The sequence below is a fragment of the Lepisosteus platostomus genome, chromosome 19 (genome assembly GCF_059453375.1).
Source record: "Lepisosteus platostomus isolate fLepPlt1 chromosome 19, fLepPlt1.hap1, whole genome shotgun sequence".
Lineage (NCBI taxonomy): Eukaryota > Metazoa > Chordata > Actinopteri > Semionotiformes > Lepisosteidae > Lepisosteus > Lepisosteus platostomus.
In genome coordinates, this window is record NC_142629.1 from 16,523,504 (window position 1) to 16,537,712 (window position 14,209).

The 14,209-nt window shown below is 44.0% G+C and overlaps 1 protein-coding gene across 5 annotated transcripts in view; it reads left to right on the top strand.

Annotated features, from left to right (window-relative positions):
* The window catches only part of srlb (sarcalumenin b), a 36,548-nt gene continuing 22,339 nt past the window's right edge, over positions 1-14,209 (top strand). For 3 of the 5 annotated variants that reach the window (XM_088612418.1, XM_088612420.1, XM_088612419.1), the window contains exon 1: positions 27-90. In XM_088612418.1, the coding sequence (XP_088468544.1) occupies positions 33-90 (58 nt within the window). In that variant the 5' untranslated portion in view covers positions 27-32. Of the gene's footprint in view, positions 91-14,209 lie in introns of all 5 variants that reach the window. The other 2 variants (XM_088612421.1, XM_088612422.1) reach the window with 2 other exon arrangements.

Sequence of the window (14,209 nt, forward strand, 5' to 3'; positions counted from 1 at the left end):
CGCTGAGTGGCATAGTTCTCCTGGCGGCCAAAATGAAGGGTCTAGTCTCAGTCTGCTGCTTTCTCGCTGTGCTGGTCCTGGGGACGGCAGGTAAGGGACAATTCTGTCGTTGCAGAATTAGCAGAACATTTCCTAGTCACGTGCGGCACAGAACAGTCTACTTTTGTAAAAGAGCAGTTCTGAGGCAGGATGGTTGAGTCTCTGTTAACTCTTTGAGTGAGAAGTCCAGCTGAGTAGACATGGAGACCAAGGCAGTGACTCGAGGTTGGTTTCTAATACAATATCGGCGACAGCAGGAGTTATTTTCCTTTCAGGCTAGGAGACGTCTGTGCTCCTTTCAGACCTGTGAGCATTGTGGAGTGAGACAGGGGGATAGGAGAGATTCAATGACAATTGTCCGGTGGCAGGATTATAATAGCGTCCGCCGTCAGTGAGGTTTAGTTTTCCACTATATTCTGCGGGATTTGAAAGGGCAAGTTAGAAGAGGCTGATGCAAATGAAAGAATTGGCATTTTGGATTGAATAATGGTGCAGATGCACAAATGTTGTTATTGCCTTATGCCTTCATGTAAACCTAGAGCTAAGATCTGTATTCGTACAGCCGCACATACAGTAAATGTGCATAAATTGGTTTGGTCAGCTGTGCTGAGGTTCAGTGCCTGCGGACAGTGAGAGCCGTTACCACTGAGTCTGCTCTCCGCCTTTAAAGCAGATGCACTCTCCCTCATATGGGTAAATATACTGGACATCTTATCTCTAGCGTTGGGGGGGGTTAAGCACAACTCGAGTGTGGTCAGTCAGGGAATTTTTTTATTCCATTTCTTCAGAAAGCTGCAATTATTCAATCGGTCTGTTTCGAGGAGCGTTACCGTTTCAGAATCTTACTTTAAACATGTGTCCGTTGATGCGAACCCCTCCCCATCTCCACCTCTCAGTATGTACAACGAAACATGCGCCGTGTCTTCCCTGCTCCATTGTCCTCGGTCGCACATTGCTGGCAGGGTTGTTACCCTTGTCTGTCCTTGGGATAATTTCTGTCCTGGCTTCTTCCCTGTATTCTGGTCTGCAGTCAGGTGGCTAATATTGGAATTTGCGCTGTAACTGGACACCCGAGTCCTCACCATTCTCTGCGCACACCCCCTACCCTTTAGCGCGCGGCACAGCTGCTGTCTCTCTGCACTGTCACAATCGCAATTTATTCCCAGCAGCTGGCCTTATAAGGAGATCCATTATCTTAACAGGAGGAGCCGTGCCCAGCCTTATCAGTCGTCCAGCCCAGAGCCTCCCACTGCCCCGGCCTAAACAGAGCTGTCTGATCGCACTATGGCAGGACTGCAGTGCCTCCACTCATCAGGAGGCCAAAGAGTCTTTCGGTTTTGGTGACATCAGCCTTACAAATTTCTCAATCGGACCACTTCCACCACCTGAAGTAGGAAAGAAATTTGCGAACGATTCAAAGAAACCACTCCAGTCATCAGGGCTGTTTTCCATGCTTTAGTGAAATAACACGGAGGGTTTCGACACTGATACACAGAGATATTGTTAGGCACTCCTTGCTGATTGCTCAGATGAGAAATTGGGCATGCAAACATCCATTGCAGTAGAGCATCCAAGTCAAGCAGGACTCCAGGCAAGAGCTCTGTGCTTCGTGCTTTCAACAGAGACTTCTGTTTGTTTTGTTAGTTCGGAGTCTGAAATCACAGGGGTCATCTTGATAAGAAGAATTGGTATCATTCTTTGTCAAGTCCGATTGCTCTTTTAATTGTTGTCTGGTCATTAGGTATCTTAGAGCTAGCTTTCTGAAACCTCAATGATGTCTCTGTGTTTGAAATCAAACAAATTTCTCAATCGGACCACTTCCACCACCTAAAGTAGGAAAGAAATTTGCGAACGATTCAAAGAAACCACTCCAGTCATCAGGGCTCAACACGGTCTGGTGATTATGGAACAGTAACAGTTGGGGTTTTTTTTGCTCATTGGCTCCCCTTAATACATTTATGTGTAAGAATTGGAGGGAAATGCATGCAGAATGTTATTCAGAAAGGCTGGGCATCTCTGTGGGTACGGATTAGTAAAAACAAGCAATAATGGCCGACTGTGCAGGTGCAATGTGTATGAGGGTCATTGGGACTAGGATTGTATTTGATAGCCTGATACTGTGACTGTGATGAAACTGTAACTCCTGTAGTGTCCTGGGTGTCAGCAGGCCTGCCATAAGGTCAGTGAGAGATGTGCTGCTAGCCCTCCAGTAGGTCAATCTTTCTGTAAGGCATAGGAAGGCTTTCAGGGTGTCAAAAGATGAAGGACTCCATCCACCCATCCTTATTCTTGCTGGGCTGTAAGAGAGCTGCTGCTGTGAGCTAAGACGTAAAAAAAAGAGCAGACGATTCCCAAATCAAGTGAGGGCAAAATGATAACTACACAAGGTTGTTTAAAAACAAAGAATAAGCTGTGTTAAACTCCACAAGAGGATTAGCCTCCTGCAGTACTGATGCACCCAGGACAGAATAAAGTTACACACACTCTGCTGCTGAAGCACAAGCTGCCTGTTTCACAAAGACCTCTTCCACATGTGCCCACACACAAGGGTGGTGTCTCCTTCACATAGCAGAAGCTATATTAAACAGTGCCAAACACTGACTGTGAATTGGAATGTAACCATTAATGGAGTCATTGCATTACACTCCCCGAAGCTCGGCCATGCAGAGAATGTCTCATCGCCATCTTCTGCACTACCTGTTGTATAGACAGGGGGTGTCAGCACTTTGACAAAAAATACAATCTGTCCTGAATATGGGGGGGATCAAGAAATTTAAAAACAATTATATAAAGGCCGCCAAACATTCCGATCTCCTGCCTGTGACAACAGATGTTGTACACTCCATTAAAGAATAAGGACCTAGTTTTACAAGACCATAAAACAGCGCTAACATGCTGTCTGATCCAAGATAACACACATTTTAGCTATTACAGCTTCGGGAGGGTAAATATACACTTGGGCACCCTTTGTGCACAAGAGGTCTGAATCAGAGGAGGATCCAAACACCAGTGTGATCCCAGTAATCTCTCCTCTGGCTGGAGGCTGTTTTCCATGCTTTAGTGAAATAACACGGAGGGTTTCGACACTGATACACAGAGATATTGTTAGGCACTCCTTGCTGATTGCTCAGATGAGAAATTGGGCATGCAAACATCCATTGCAGTAGAGCATCCAAGTCAAGCAGGACTCCAGGCAAGAGCTCTGTGCTTCGTGCTTTCAACAGAGACTTCTGTTTGTTTTGTTAGTTCGGAGTCTGAAATCACAGGGGTCATCTTGATAAGAAGAATTGGTATCATTCTTTGTCAAGTCCGATTGCTCTTTTAATTGTTGTCTGGTCATTAGGTATCTTAGAGCTAGCTTTCTGAAACCTCGATGATGTCTCTGTGTTTGAAATCACTGAAAGCTAAAGAGAAAATGACCGATTTGCACCTAGAGCTTGTCATTTGGATCTTAGTTCAGCATCTATTTTCTCTCCATATCTGACACAATTTCCAAAGTTTGATGAAAAGCAAAACCAGAAATCCAATTTTCACTTCTGACTGCCTCTGTTAAAGTGATTAGATTGCGATCAGAGTTACACAAATGTCATGTCATGCAGTAGGTTTTTGTGCAATTGTGTTTCAATGGGAATATCTGTCCTTTCATTCTGATCAGGGAGCAGAAGTACACACAAGGTACTGTGCAGACGAATCAATGCATAATTCCGATCAGCTAGTCGTTCCTCGCCCTAATGCATTCCCAACAGATAAAACATGTTGGCACGTTTGAGCAGGGAGTCTATGCAAAATAAGGAAGCACTTTACATGAGTGAAAGGGTAGAGCAAGATCATGATTTTAGGCTACTGACAGAATCTAAAACATCCTTTTAAATGATTTGAATTTTGCAATGGTCTGCTGCATTGAAATGCTGAATCAAAGGTACTATCACTCTGGGGAAGGTTTAATGTTATTTTGTCTCAGTTTTGATCAACATGTTAAACCTTAATGTGTAGCTCCCTGAAGAATACAGTTCTGTATAAGGGAGATGGATAAATGAGAACTGTATTTTTACAGATTAGGGATGGTGATAAGTGATTTAAAAGCGCTGTTTGGAAAGATTATTTTTAATGTAGTGATTAAGGCACACAAATGGTTTGGGTAGTGCCTGGATTTATTTCGTTTTTGCCCTAGGTCCCTGAGCAGGAATTTCACAGATGTGATTTAAGTATTTATTCATAAATTCTAAGGTGCTGCCAGAGCTAGTAAATGCTTGCAGACAGCTGAACAAATAAACTGCTGTGGTGTTTACAGAAAGCCATATCTCTGCTGTTGGGTGGCTGCTGTGTTTCCAGTATTTCTATTGACATTAGGAAGGAAAGACTTTAAAGGAATTGTGCACCTGTTCTTTTGTCCTTTCTCACTCTTTAATTTAGATTTCACCACTTCATAGGAATGTGTATGATATATGATCAATCAGTGCAGATCAGTGAAGGGTGTCCGATGATGTGCAGGCTTCAGGACTCACATGGTAAAATAATTTTCGCCTGAATTATCACATGATGTACTTCATTACATTGGCAGGTTTATAATGGGGAAAGACAACAATGGGAAATTGTTAAATCTATGCAGGCGTCTATCCATGACTAGATTTCACTCTTGCATTGCCAGGCGTCTAATCTGTGTCTTCATCTGGCATCAATGAGTTCCTGTGTACTCTAGGTCAGCAGTTATACTCCCATACCCATACCAGTGGAAAGGCTCTAGCCTGAGCAAGGCTGGGCTTGTCCAGTCCTTGAATGGGAGACTAGGGAAAGCCCAGGTTGCTGCTGTAAGTGGTGTTGGTGGACCAGTAGGCGGCACTGTCGGCATTCTCACAGGACCAGAATATCCACACCTCTGCAGTAATAGGTGCCATCCTTCAGATGAGAGATTAGTTCTGGCTACTTGGTCATTAAGGATCACATGACACTGTTCATGTAAACAGAGTGCTAATTACGGGGTCCTGGCTAAGTGCTGCTCCAGACTTCTATTTCTGTATGTAATGCTATATTAATGCATATTTATTATTATCTCTTAATAACAATCTGCTAATAATTCCTTGCCCTGTTTGGAGCCAGACCAAGGATATCTAGTCTGCCAAAGCTTCACATGATGTCAAGGAACTCATTGACCTTGAACAGACTCAGCCTGGGGCAGGTCCATGTTGATATCTTATGGTGTATTGGATACCATGAGCTGTCAAGAGCTCCTTCAAGAGCATTGAACAGTGACACATAATTTTCACTCACTTTGAGTTGTTCTTAACCTTAAACAATACTAATTGCTTACACTTATATCGCGCTCCACTCAAAGTGCTTTACATTTAATGGGGAATCCCACAGCTACCACCAATGTGCAGCACCAACCTAATAACAATAAAATCTGTGCTTGTTTAACATTCCTGTTTTTCTTTAACTGCGAGTGGCACTCATGGAGTATTTGTAGTCATGAATGTACGGACAATTGGATGATATACAGTGTGAGGACAGGTCTGCCTCGCTCATCAGCCAGTACCATATCTATCGCCACACTGCATCAGTGGAATCGGATGGCGAGAAAGACCAGCCTGGGAATAAGAGGTCAAACAGAAGCTAAAGTCCAGAATGGAAATAGTCTAAACGCGCATGGTGAAAATCCATGATTGATTGGTCCGTGTGACAGCATGATTCCCTGAGGGTCACCCAGTTGTCACAACAAGCTGAGTTTAGTTGCTGGATTCAGGGCAGAGATGCTCACCCAAGCGCAGGCCTCACCTGCCAGACCAGCAGTGCCAAAAAGTCAAGCCTCACTGACTGTCAGAGCCCAGCTGGGGCACTCAGTTAGAGCCTGAGTGGCGCTAGTGGCACAATTTGAAGCTGTCTTTGAACAAGGTCTTAAAGGATCTCTTTAATAGTAACGGAAGGTAGTGTCTTTGCAAAATCACTGAAGGTTATGCCTTTATTTGTTGGCTTAGGAACTGTTTTTAACTAATTGTAACAGATGATCAATTTGATAGCGTGTTAGAAGAATTGTAACTTTGTATCTGGCCACTTTGGCGGCCTGTTTTTAAAGACATACTGTAACAATAAATGCAGAGCAAAACGTAGCAACAAATGACAATTTCAGACCGATTCGAGCTTATGTCCTTGTGGCTGAGACAACAGGCAACATTTGCCTATTGTGTCTCATCCGATCCCACTCTGGGATTAACTTCACTTAAAGGGTAGTGGGAGTCTGGAACTTGGCCATGATGTCCTTACCTTGGTTTCATTCAAGAAGCAGCCAGCTGATATCCCTGAATTCGTGTTGTTTTCCTCTGTACTCCTGCACATTGGATTTGAAATGAAATATGAGGTTGAAGTGCAGAATGTCAGCTTTAATTCGAGGGTATGTATGTGTATACTGGGTGAACCATGTAGGAATCACTGCCTGTTTTACACATTATGGTGACAGCCGTGCCCGGCTGGGAATGACTGTCAGGGAAAATGGGAGAGTCGCATGGCGGTCTCCCCTTGTCACGGGTGGCTCTTCCCTTTCCTGGCCTCTGGAACGTTTAAAGCAGCCCGGGCCTGTGTCTCTGGGATCCCCCCCATCAGTGGGACAGGCTGCAGCCCGTGCAGCTGCGTCACCTGCCTGGATCTGTGACAGGGCAGTAACGAGGGTCAGCGCGGGCAGCCAGTTGGGTTCATCCTGAAGTCCCAGAATGCGCTCTCTCACCCACCTCCTTGGAATGTGTTAGACACTGGCTTGTGTAATAGCTACTTTGTGGCTATTGAGGGGGCCCTTTTGACTCATAAGTTTATTTGACTGATCCCTGTTTTCTACATAGCGACGTGGGGTGGTCTGATATTCTATTATTATTTTTTGATTCTATTATTTTTTTATTTATTACAATTATTTAATTTCTTTTCTGTTTTATGGTTTGCACTTCTGTTTACTGCTATATTACAGCTTCAGTAATTTTAGATTTCAGCATTCAAACAAATTTCTGGTCAGATTTCTGAAAGGTTAGTAAGAAGAGAGCAGGTTGAGGCAAAATGGAGATCATTGTCTGAACCACATTTCCCAGAATGCTATGGCGGGATGAGCTGCTGCCCTTAGTCACCTGACCAGTTGCTGCAAGACAATTGGTTAGGTGACAGTTTAAAGAGCAGAAATCAGAGGTTTTCTGGTTTGATTTGATCCATCTTGTGACAGAGGATACTGCAAACTCACTCCAGGGAGAAGGAGGCTGCCCTACTAGGTAACTGTAGATTATGTGAGATTTTTTTTGTGAATAGTCTCTGTGACAGACGGAGGTATTGTGAAGTGTCTGGGAATGATTTTTTTGGAATCTGGTATGCAGTTTCGCTGCCCAGTGAGATTAGAGGGACTGAATAAATCAAACAGCAGCTCAAAAAGGCCGGGCTTTTGCTGTGGGTAGGGTATTTTTATTTTCCTTGCACTGTAAATAAACTGCATTCCTTTATACCCTAGGGTTGTGTTGGTGTCTGTTTTCCTGAGACCTGCCTAGTTTAAAGATCTTGTTCCTACATAAAATCCTTGGTGAGTCAGAGTATACACTGAGTGCACAAACCATTAGGGACGCCTGCTTTTTCCTTGAAATAGACTGACCAGGTGAGTCCAGGTGAAAGCTGTGGTCCCTAACTGATTTCACCTGTTAAATCCACTTCAATCAGTGTAGACGAAGGGGAGGAGACAGGTCAAAGAAGGAGTTTTAATGCTTGACACACCTGAGACGTGGATTTAAGTGCCTTTGAATGGGATATGATAGTTGGTGCCGTGAAGGAAATGATGCAAAACATGATAGAACTACTAAAGGGTGCAGTGCTCTGCTATACAGTAGTTGCTTATTGAAAAGCTCTAAAGTTTGGCTGTGTAGCACTGGCCATTCGATATGAGAACATGCAAACTCCGTGCAGATAGCACTCTAGGTCCAGGATTGGACCCAGGGCCCCAGTACTGCAAAGCCACAGTGCCAACCACAGCACCACTGTGCTGCCCTGCCACCTGTGGGCTATAGTCTCAGATCCCCTTTGGACAGTATTCTTGGAATATATCTTGAGCACAACCCACCCCCTGCGCAGCTCCTAATTACATTTGTGCTTGGCTTCAGTGGTTAGAATGTGATACTATGGAAATATCCGAATCAGCAGCTGGACACCTAATGAGGAAATACTCAGGGTCCTGTTCGGAGTCTCTTTGAGATCTGTGAAAGGCCCTAAGTGTCATAGCCCAGTTTAGCTTTTGAGAGGCAGAAGTCATATAACATATTGTTTCTATACGCAGGGATACAAAACTTCCCAGTAACATAGACCTTGAAGGCATGCAGGCAGAATGCACTGGAAGATAAAAATATTGTGTTTTTACCAGCTTTAATAATAATGTCTCCTGTTTCATTACGGTATCTTATTTACAAGGTTTTCCTGACAAGTTAGTGAGAAGTGGGAGAGGATCAGCACGTTAGACCAGTATCTTTGAATAATTGTCAAAGCATGGAGAACAAGTCTCCAGGTCAGTTTTTCCAACAGGTCTGTGTCGGTTAAAGCAGGACCTGTAGTGCAAACGTAAAGCCCAGCGGACGGGAGCAGACACCTCAGCAGCTCTGGGGTGAAGGGGTCATTCCCAAGGATTTCCATCCATCCATTTCCTACCAGCTACATCCAATTCAGGATCACAGGGCAGCCTATTGTGGCAAGCAACAGGTGTAAGACAGGGTCCACCCTAGTTGGGACACCAAACCATCACCGAGCAGACAAACACACACACACACTCTCACACCAGGGCCAAGTTTCCCAGAAGCCTATTAACCTACCAGCATCTCTTTGAACTGTAGGAGGAACTCGGTGCCCCACAAATTTCATCATGGCAAAATGCTCCCCACAGTCTCTTGTGTCTAAATTCCTATTTGTAGTTGCCATTATGCTTGACGAGGAAATGACACTAATCTTGCTCCTCTGTATGTTGCTATCACTGTGGAGTGATAGTGTATTTTATTGTTTGTGCCGTCAAATCACACCTTCCCTCCCGTGCGAACAGGGATTCTCCAACCCGCTCCATGCAGTCTTGGGGTGCAAGCTCTCATAGTTCACAAGTGACACAAAATGTCCTAAAATTAAGGATTACGATTCAGACATCAGGGACAGCTGCTGGTCGCCCAGTAGCATGCTTGCGTGATGTGGTGTACAGCAAGGAGTGTTTTTCAAAACGGAGAGCAGTTACCAGGCAACAAGGTTAACACATGACACAAGCTTTCCCCGACAGATGTACAGTAGCTTCATTTTGGAAGCTCTGGGGTTAAAAATGACTGAGTCATATGCTGCAATTGAATGTAACAAAAGTCCACAGAGGAAATGTTAACATTTCCAATGTAAATGTTTATAGGCTTATCGCATTTTACGTCTATAGAGCTATACATGAAATAGCAGGAAGTTTACTGAAATACGGTAGGCAGAGACTAGCAATTTATTTTTCCTATTCTAAAGGGAGTTTCTGCCTTGAAACGGTGCTTGCATAGTCCTTGAAACAGTGTTTTTATGTACACTAGATTTCTTCAGCATGTAACTTCTGGAAAGTTCTAACTTTGGTCTACTGTGCAAACATACTTAGGTTTTCGGCATTCTAGGAGTTTGCCTGCATTTAAATCCTTCTGGAATAGTGTTTGTATAGAACTAAAAATGCAATTGGGAGTGCTCCCTTTTGAGTTAGGGAACTCAGGATGCTCCAGTTATCATGTGCAATGTAATCTTGCTCAGCCTGTGAAGAGTTTTAATGAGTTGATATTAAGTGTTGTTTATTCTTAACCAAGGGGTGGATGACTAGGTAACCTTACAAAATAGTTCCATTCCATTTCATATCTCCCCAACTGGAGCGACAAAATGGATTGCACAGAATGTTGTTTACATATGTGCTTAAAAACTTAAAACGTATGACCAGCCTAGAGCTAACAAACTGCAATGGAGAGCAGCACAGGGGAGGGGTGGGAAGTCCTGCTATCTTGCAGGTTTTGGCTAGAGCTCCTTCTGTGTGGAGTTTGCATGCTCTCACCTTCATGTAAGTTTTTCCAAGGAGCTCTGGATTCTTCTCAGCTCCCACACACATGCTGGCTAAGTTAATTGGTGTCTCTGTGATGTGTGTCTTACTTCCTATCCTTTCAGCATAGATTTTTGTAACGCCTATTAAAGGCTTGTATGGGGACTGAAAGCAAAGTTTTAGGATTCTGATTGCATTCTTTCATTTAAGATACTTGATTTTAAAAAAAAATTAAACTACATTTCAACTTTGATCATGCTTCAGCTATGAATAGAGGTCATTTTCTGAGAATCTGCCGGTATGTCCAGTATGAGAAACTGTACATCTCGAACTCCAGCCGCAGTGTGCAGAAGGTATGGGGCAGACCTGAGAGGGGTGGGGGCTTGTTCCCAGTCCTGGGAAACTGTCCTCCCAAGCCCAGAATCCTCGCTCCTTCTTGCAGGTACACGAAGCACTGACTGTACATTCCACTTTGTGCCAATGGCTGTAGTCAAATACAGCTTGCCCTCATGCCCATCTGCCCTCTGCTGCCTTGGTCTGGATATGGGACCGTTTCCTTCAGCCCCCCCCCCCCCCACCCCCTCAGACAAGCCCGGCTGTCTTGTGGGCTTTGATATGGTTCTGCAGGACAAGTGCCTTGTGACATCCACACACAGCAGGCCTGTCCAGAGCACTGCGGGCCTGTCGGGATAACCGAGTGTAACAGAATGGGCCGCCAATCCAGAAAGTGCCTCTGGGAAACTGGAGGTTTGGAAGAATGACCAGCTTTTGTTTCATACTGTAAAGGCTCCTTCGCAGGTGTGGGACTGGTATCTACTTATCATTCAGTTTCATCTTTCCTCTTGAACCTCAGATCATGAAATCTGCGGCTGCTGTTAGTATGTGGGGATGCAGACTCTCTGGGTTTTATTCGTGTATTAATGAGGTTCTGCGAGCAATATTCCTGAAACTGGCCGGGTGTGGCGGTGATGAATGACCTCCTGGCTTTTGTAGCCATTCCTGCTCATCCTCTGTATCAAGTATGACATGACACAGGTTTATTTTTAGCCGCGTGACTCTAAGAGCATTACCACAGAGCCAGTGTCTCTGTCCGGCCGACGCTGTCAGAATGAATGTCGTCCCTTTGTGACGCAAGTAAAGCAACAAAAGGTGCAATTGTACAATAATCCTGGTCTTTCTCTAAGAGTGAGCAACGCATGCTAGTTGCACATAAGGTGCCAATGTTAAGCATGGAATCACTTGTCAATATGGTGAATTTTTAATCTGCCTTTTGACCCCCTTTTATTGAAAGCAAAACAAGTTGTTTACTTGGGCTTACACTCATTTCCTCAGCTGTACAAGGTTTCAGAACGCAGAGAAAACACTGAAGGTGAAACAATCTTTTCTTCGCTTAAAGGATTTATTAGCCAATTCTCAAAGATTCCATAATAGAAGGGATATACTCTGTTTTGTAAAGCAGGTTTCCAACACTGTTGTGTTACTTCCTACTGTTAAGAATGAGTGCAAACACGCAGATGTATTTGGAGGTGTGGAAGTGCTTCAGCTCTCAGGTGCAGCTCTCCTAGTGCAATTCAGCATGTTGGAGTCTGGCAAACTGTAGGTACTGTATACAGGGATCAGTGAGCAATGTTCCGATGGCCAGCGCTTGACCTGAGAGTACTGAAGTCTACTCCACAATATTCAATGCTTTTTTATATGGAAAGCATCTGATGAGAGATTTGATCTCAACACAGCAAATATGAGAGAAACCATTAGCCTTATTTGAGAGCTTAACCTTACAGGCTTTCCTCTTATTTGTAAAGAACAGTCCTCATTACTTGACTTGCAGGGACTCACAGGTTCTCCTTAGGAAAACTGGCCAGTACTTGGACACAGAGCCAGAGAACAGAGTGAGCTGCACTCCTTCACTATGTCAGTGGACTCTATCCAAGAAGCACTGGAAGAGATGTGAGGAACTTGGGTGTAATGACAGATCCGTACAGACAGGTCTTTGCTGATCTGATTGATGTCATTAGGAACCGTCAAAGAACACTTTAGTTTGGCCCTGCTGGGACAAACGGTCTGGGAGCCTATTTCCAGCTCTTGCCCAGTGCCAGAGGGAAGAAAGGTTTCCCTTTCTAGAAAGGCTGGGGTATCCAGCACCAGTCCACTAGTGTGTTTCTGGTTGTCAGTGTGTCCTTGAACACTGCCTGCATTTACAGCACAGTCTAACAATATGGGCCCTGCAGCATTCAGAGTCTGTTGGGTTTTGTATCAAGGAAGCTCTTGATTTGTATTTGAACCCCTAATTTAGTATTTTAACGAACTAGACTTTGAAAAATTGTTTTCAGTTCTTGGAACAGTCAGAACTTCTCAGTTATAAAAAAATCAGTTGTACAAACTGCAACATTGTAGCAGTTGGAAACAATTCTAAAGGTGTGATCAAAATAGTGCAGTTGTGTATGTGAGCAGCCAGCTGGGATGAAACTCAATAGACACTGGTGGCACTCTACAGGTTTCAGAGGTACCACACACTGTTCTGCCCTATTTAATAGGTTTAACAGAGAGTGGTGCCAACCTGTGGCCTGAGCTCAGAAGCTAAGTAAGCTTGTTTATAGGAGATTATAGGAGGTCCTCTGTAATTACATCTCTAATTTCCAATCCTGTGCTAAAGGTCCCATGGCACCTTAATTCAAATGGTTAAAACAATTTCTTCTTATTTCTCTGCTGGTATCGTGCTGATACTGATGCATAAAGGATGCCTGTGTTGCTCAGGTGGGAGCTTCTTTTCAGTGGAATGAGTGGGTTCGCCTCTTTTGGAATGAAAACCTCTATACAAGAGCAATGTGAGCGATTAATTAATCAGAATATTTCTAGGCTGTTTTTTGTGTAGTCCTGGCCTCTGTATGTGTGCTGATCCTGGGGCATGAAGTCATATTTGTGTGTTGGCATCTTCTTTGGCAGGTCTTCAGCTTTTATCTGGAACGTTGGGAAACATGTAATCTAACCACGTATTTCATTACGGAATCCGTTCAAATTGGTACCTTTCAGATTGTCACTCTTCTTTTTAGCGTGTATTTCCCTAGAGAGCAGCAAATGACTGCAGAGACTGGAATCTCACAACAATTCAGGGGCATTGCAGCCACTTATTTGAACACTAGGACATGTTTATGTCATGTTTAATCTTCAGATACCAAAGCATGTTTGCCTCTTCCTCTTTGTGCAGGGGAGAACTGTTAAATTTTGAACTGCCCTGCCTTAGTTCACTCTGTAGTGTCAATCCCTTTCACTGGCACTGATGGACCTTCTAGAGGACCAAAACCATGACTCTCAGGATCTGAAGAGGTTTTGTGTTCTTTTAAAAGTTGTGTACATGTAATGATCAAAACTAAAGTGAAGACTTTTTATAGTCTTACCTGTGTCAGTTTAGTTGAGAGGTATATTTTACTGTCAGAAACACTAAATGGTCTAACTCCTGATTTAAACACTGTAAACCAATTCACATTGAACGTTAACAGTAGGGTGTAGAGCCCTTTCTACTTTTGACAGATATTACTGAGTTTCGTTTGGGAGAACATGAACACATTAAAACAGAAAATGCAACAAGCAATGCAGAGCTTTTACCGTTTGTCTTTAAGACTTTCAGCTTTAGCCATTTAAAATAAGTCATAATAAAGTGCAACATAACCTGTGTACAGGGTGCTTTTTAAGAATCTTTCTCTTAGACCAGTAGTGGACAATTCTGATCCTGTCTGATTTTTCGTTATTTCATTAAGTCGGCTCTTCACCTGAACAAGCTCATTATTACTGAGACCGATTTGACAGTTTCTCTCAGCTCATTGGGTACTGCTGCTTGAAAGAGACCTGGGAAACCCACACGCCTTCCTCTCTCGAGCCAGTCTTGACCCTCCCTGTCGTAATGTCACTCCGTGTTGCTGGAATCTCGCGTTTCTGTCTCTGGTGTCGCTGCTGTAACTGATCCAATTCTTCACGCGCCCCAAAAAAAAAAAAAACAGTTCCACCTCATTTCCCCACCTGGGTCCAGGAGGTAGATAAATAGCAGGCTGGCGGAACCCCTCTCCCAGCGCGTCAGACCCGCTGACCTCACTGACCGAGGGGAGAGGAAGTGGGGAGGGAGAGCTGAAGGACGCTGCTGTTTCT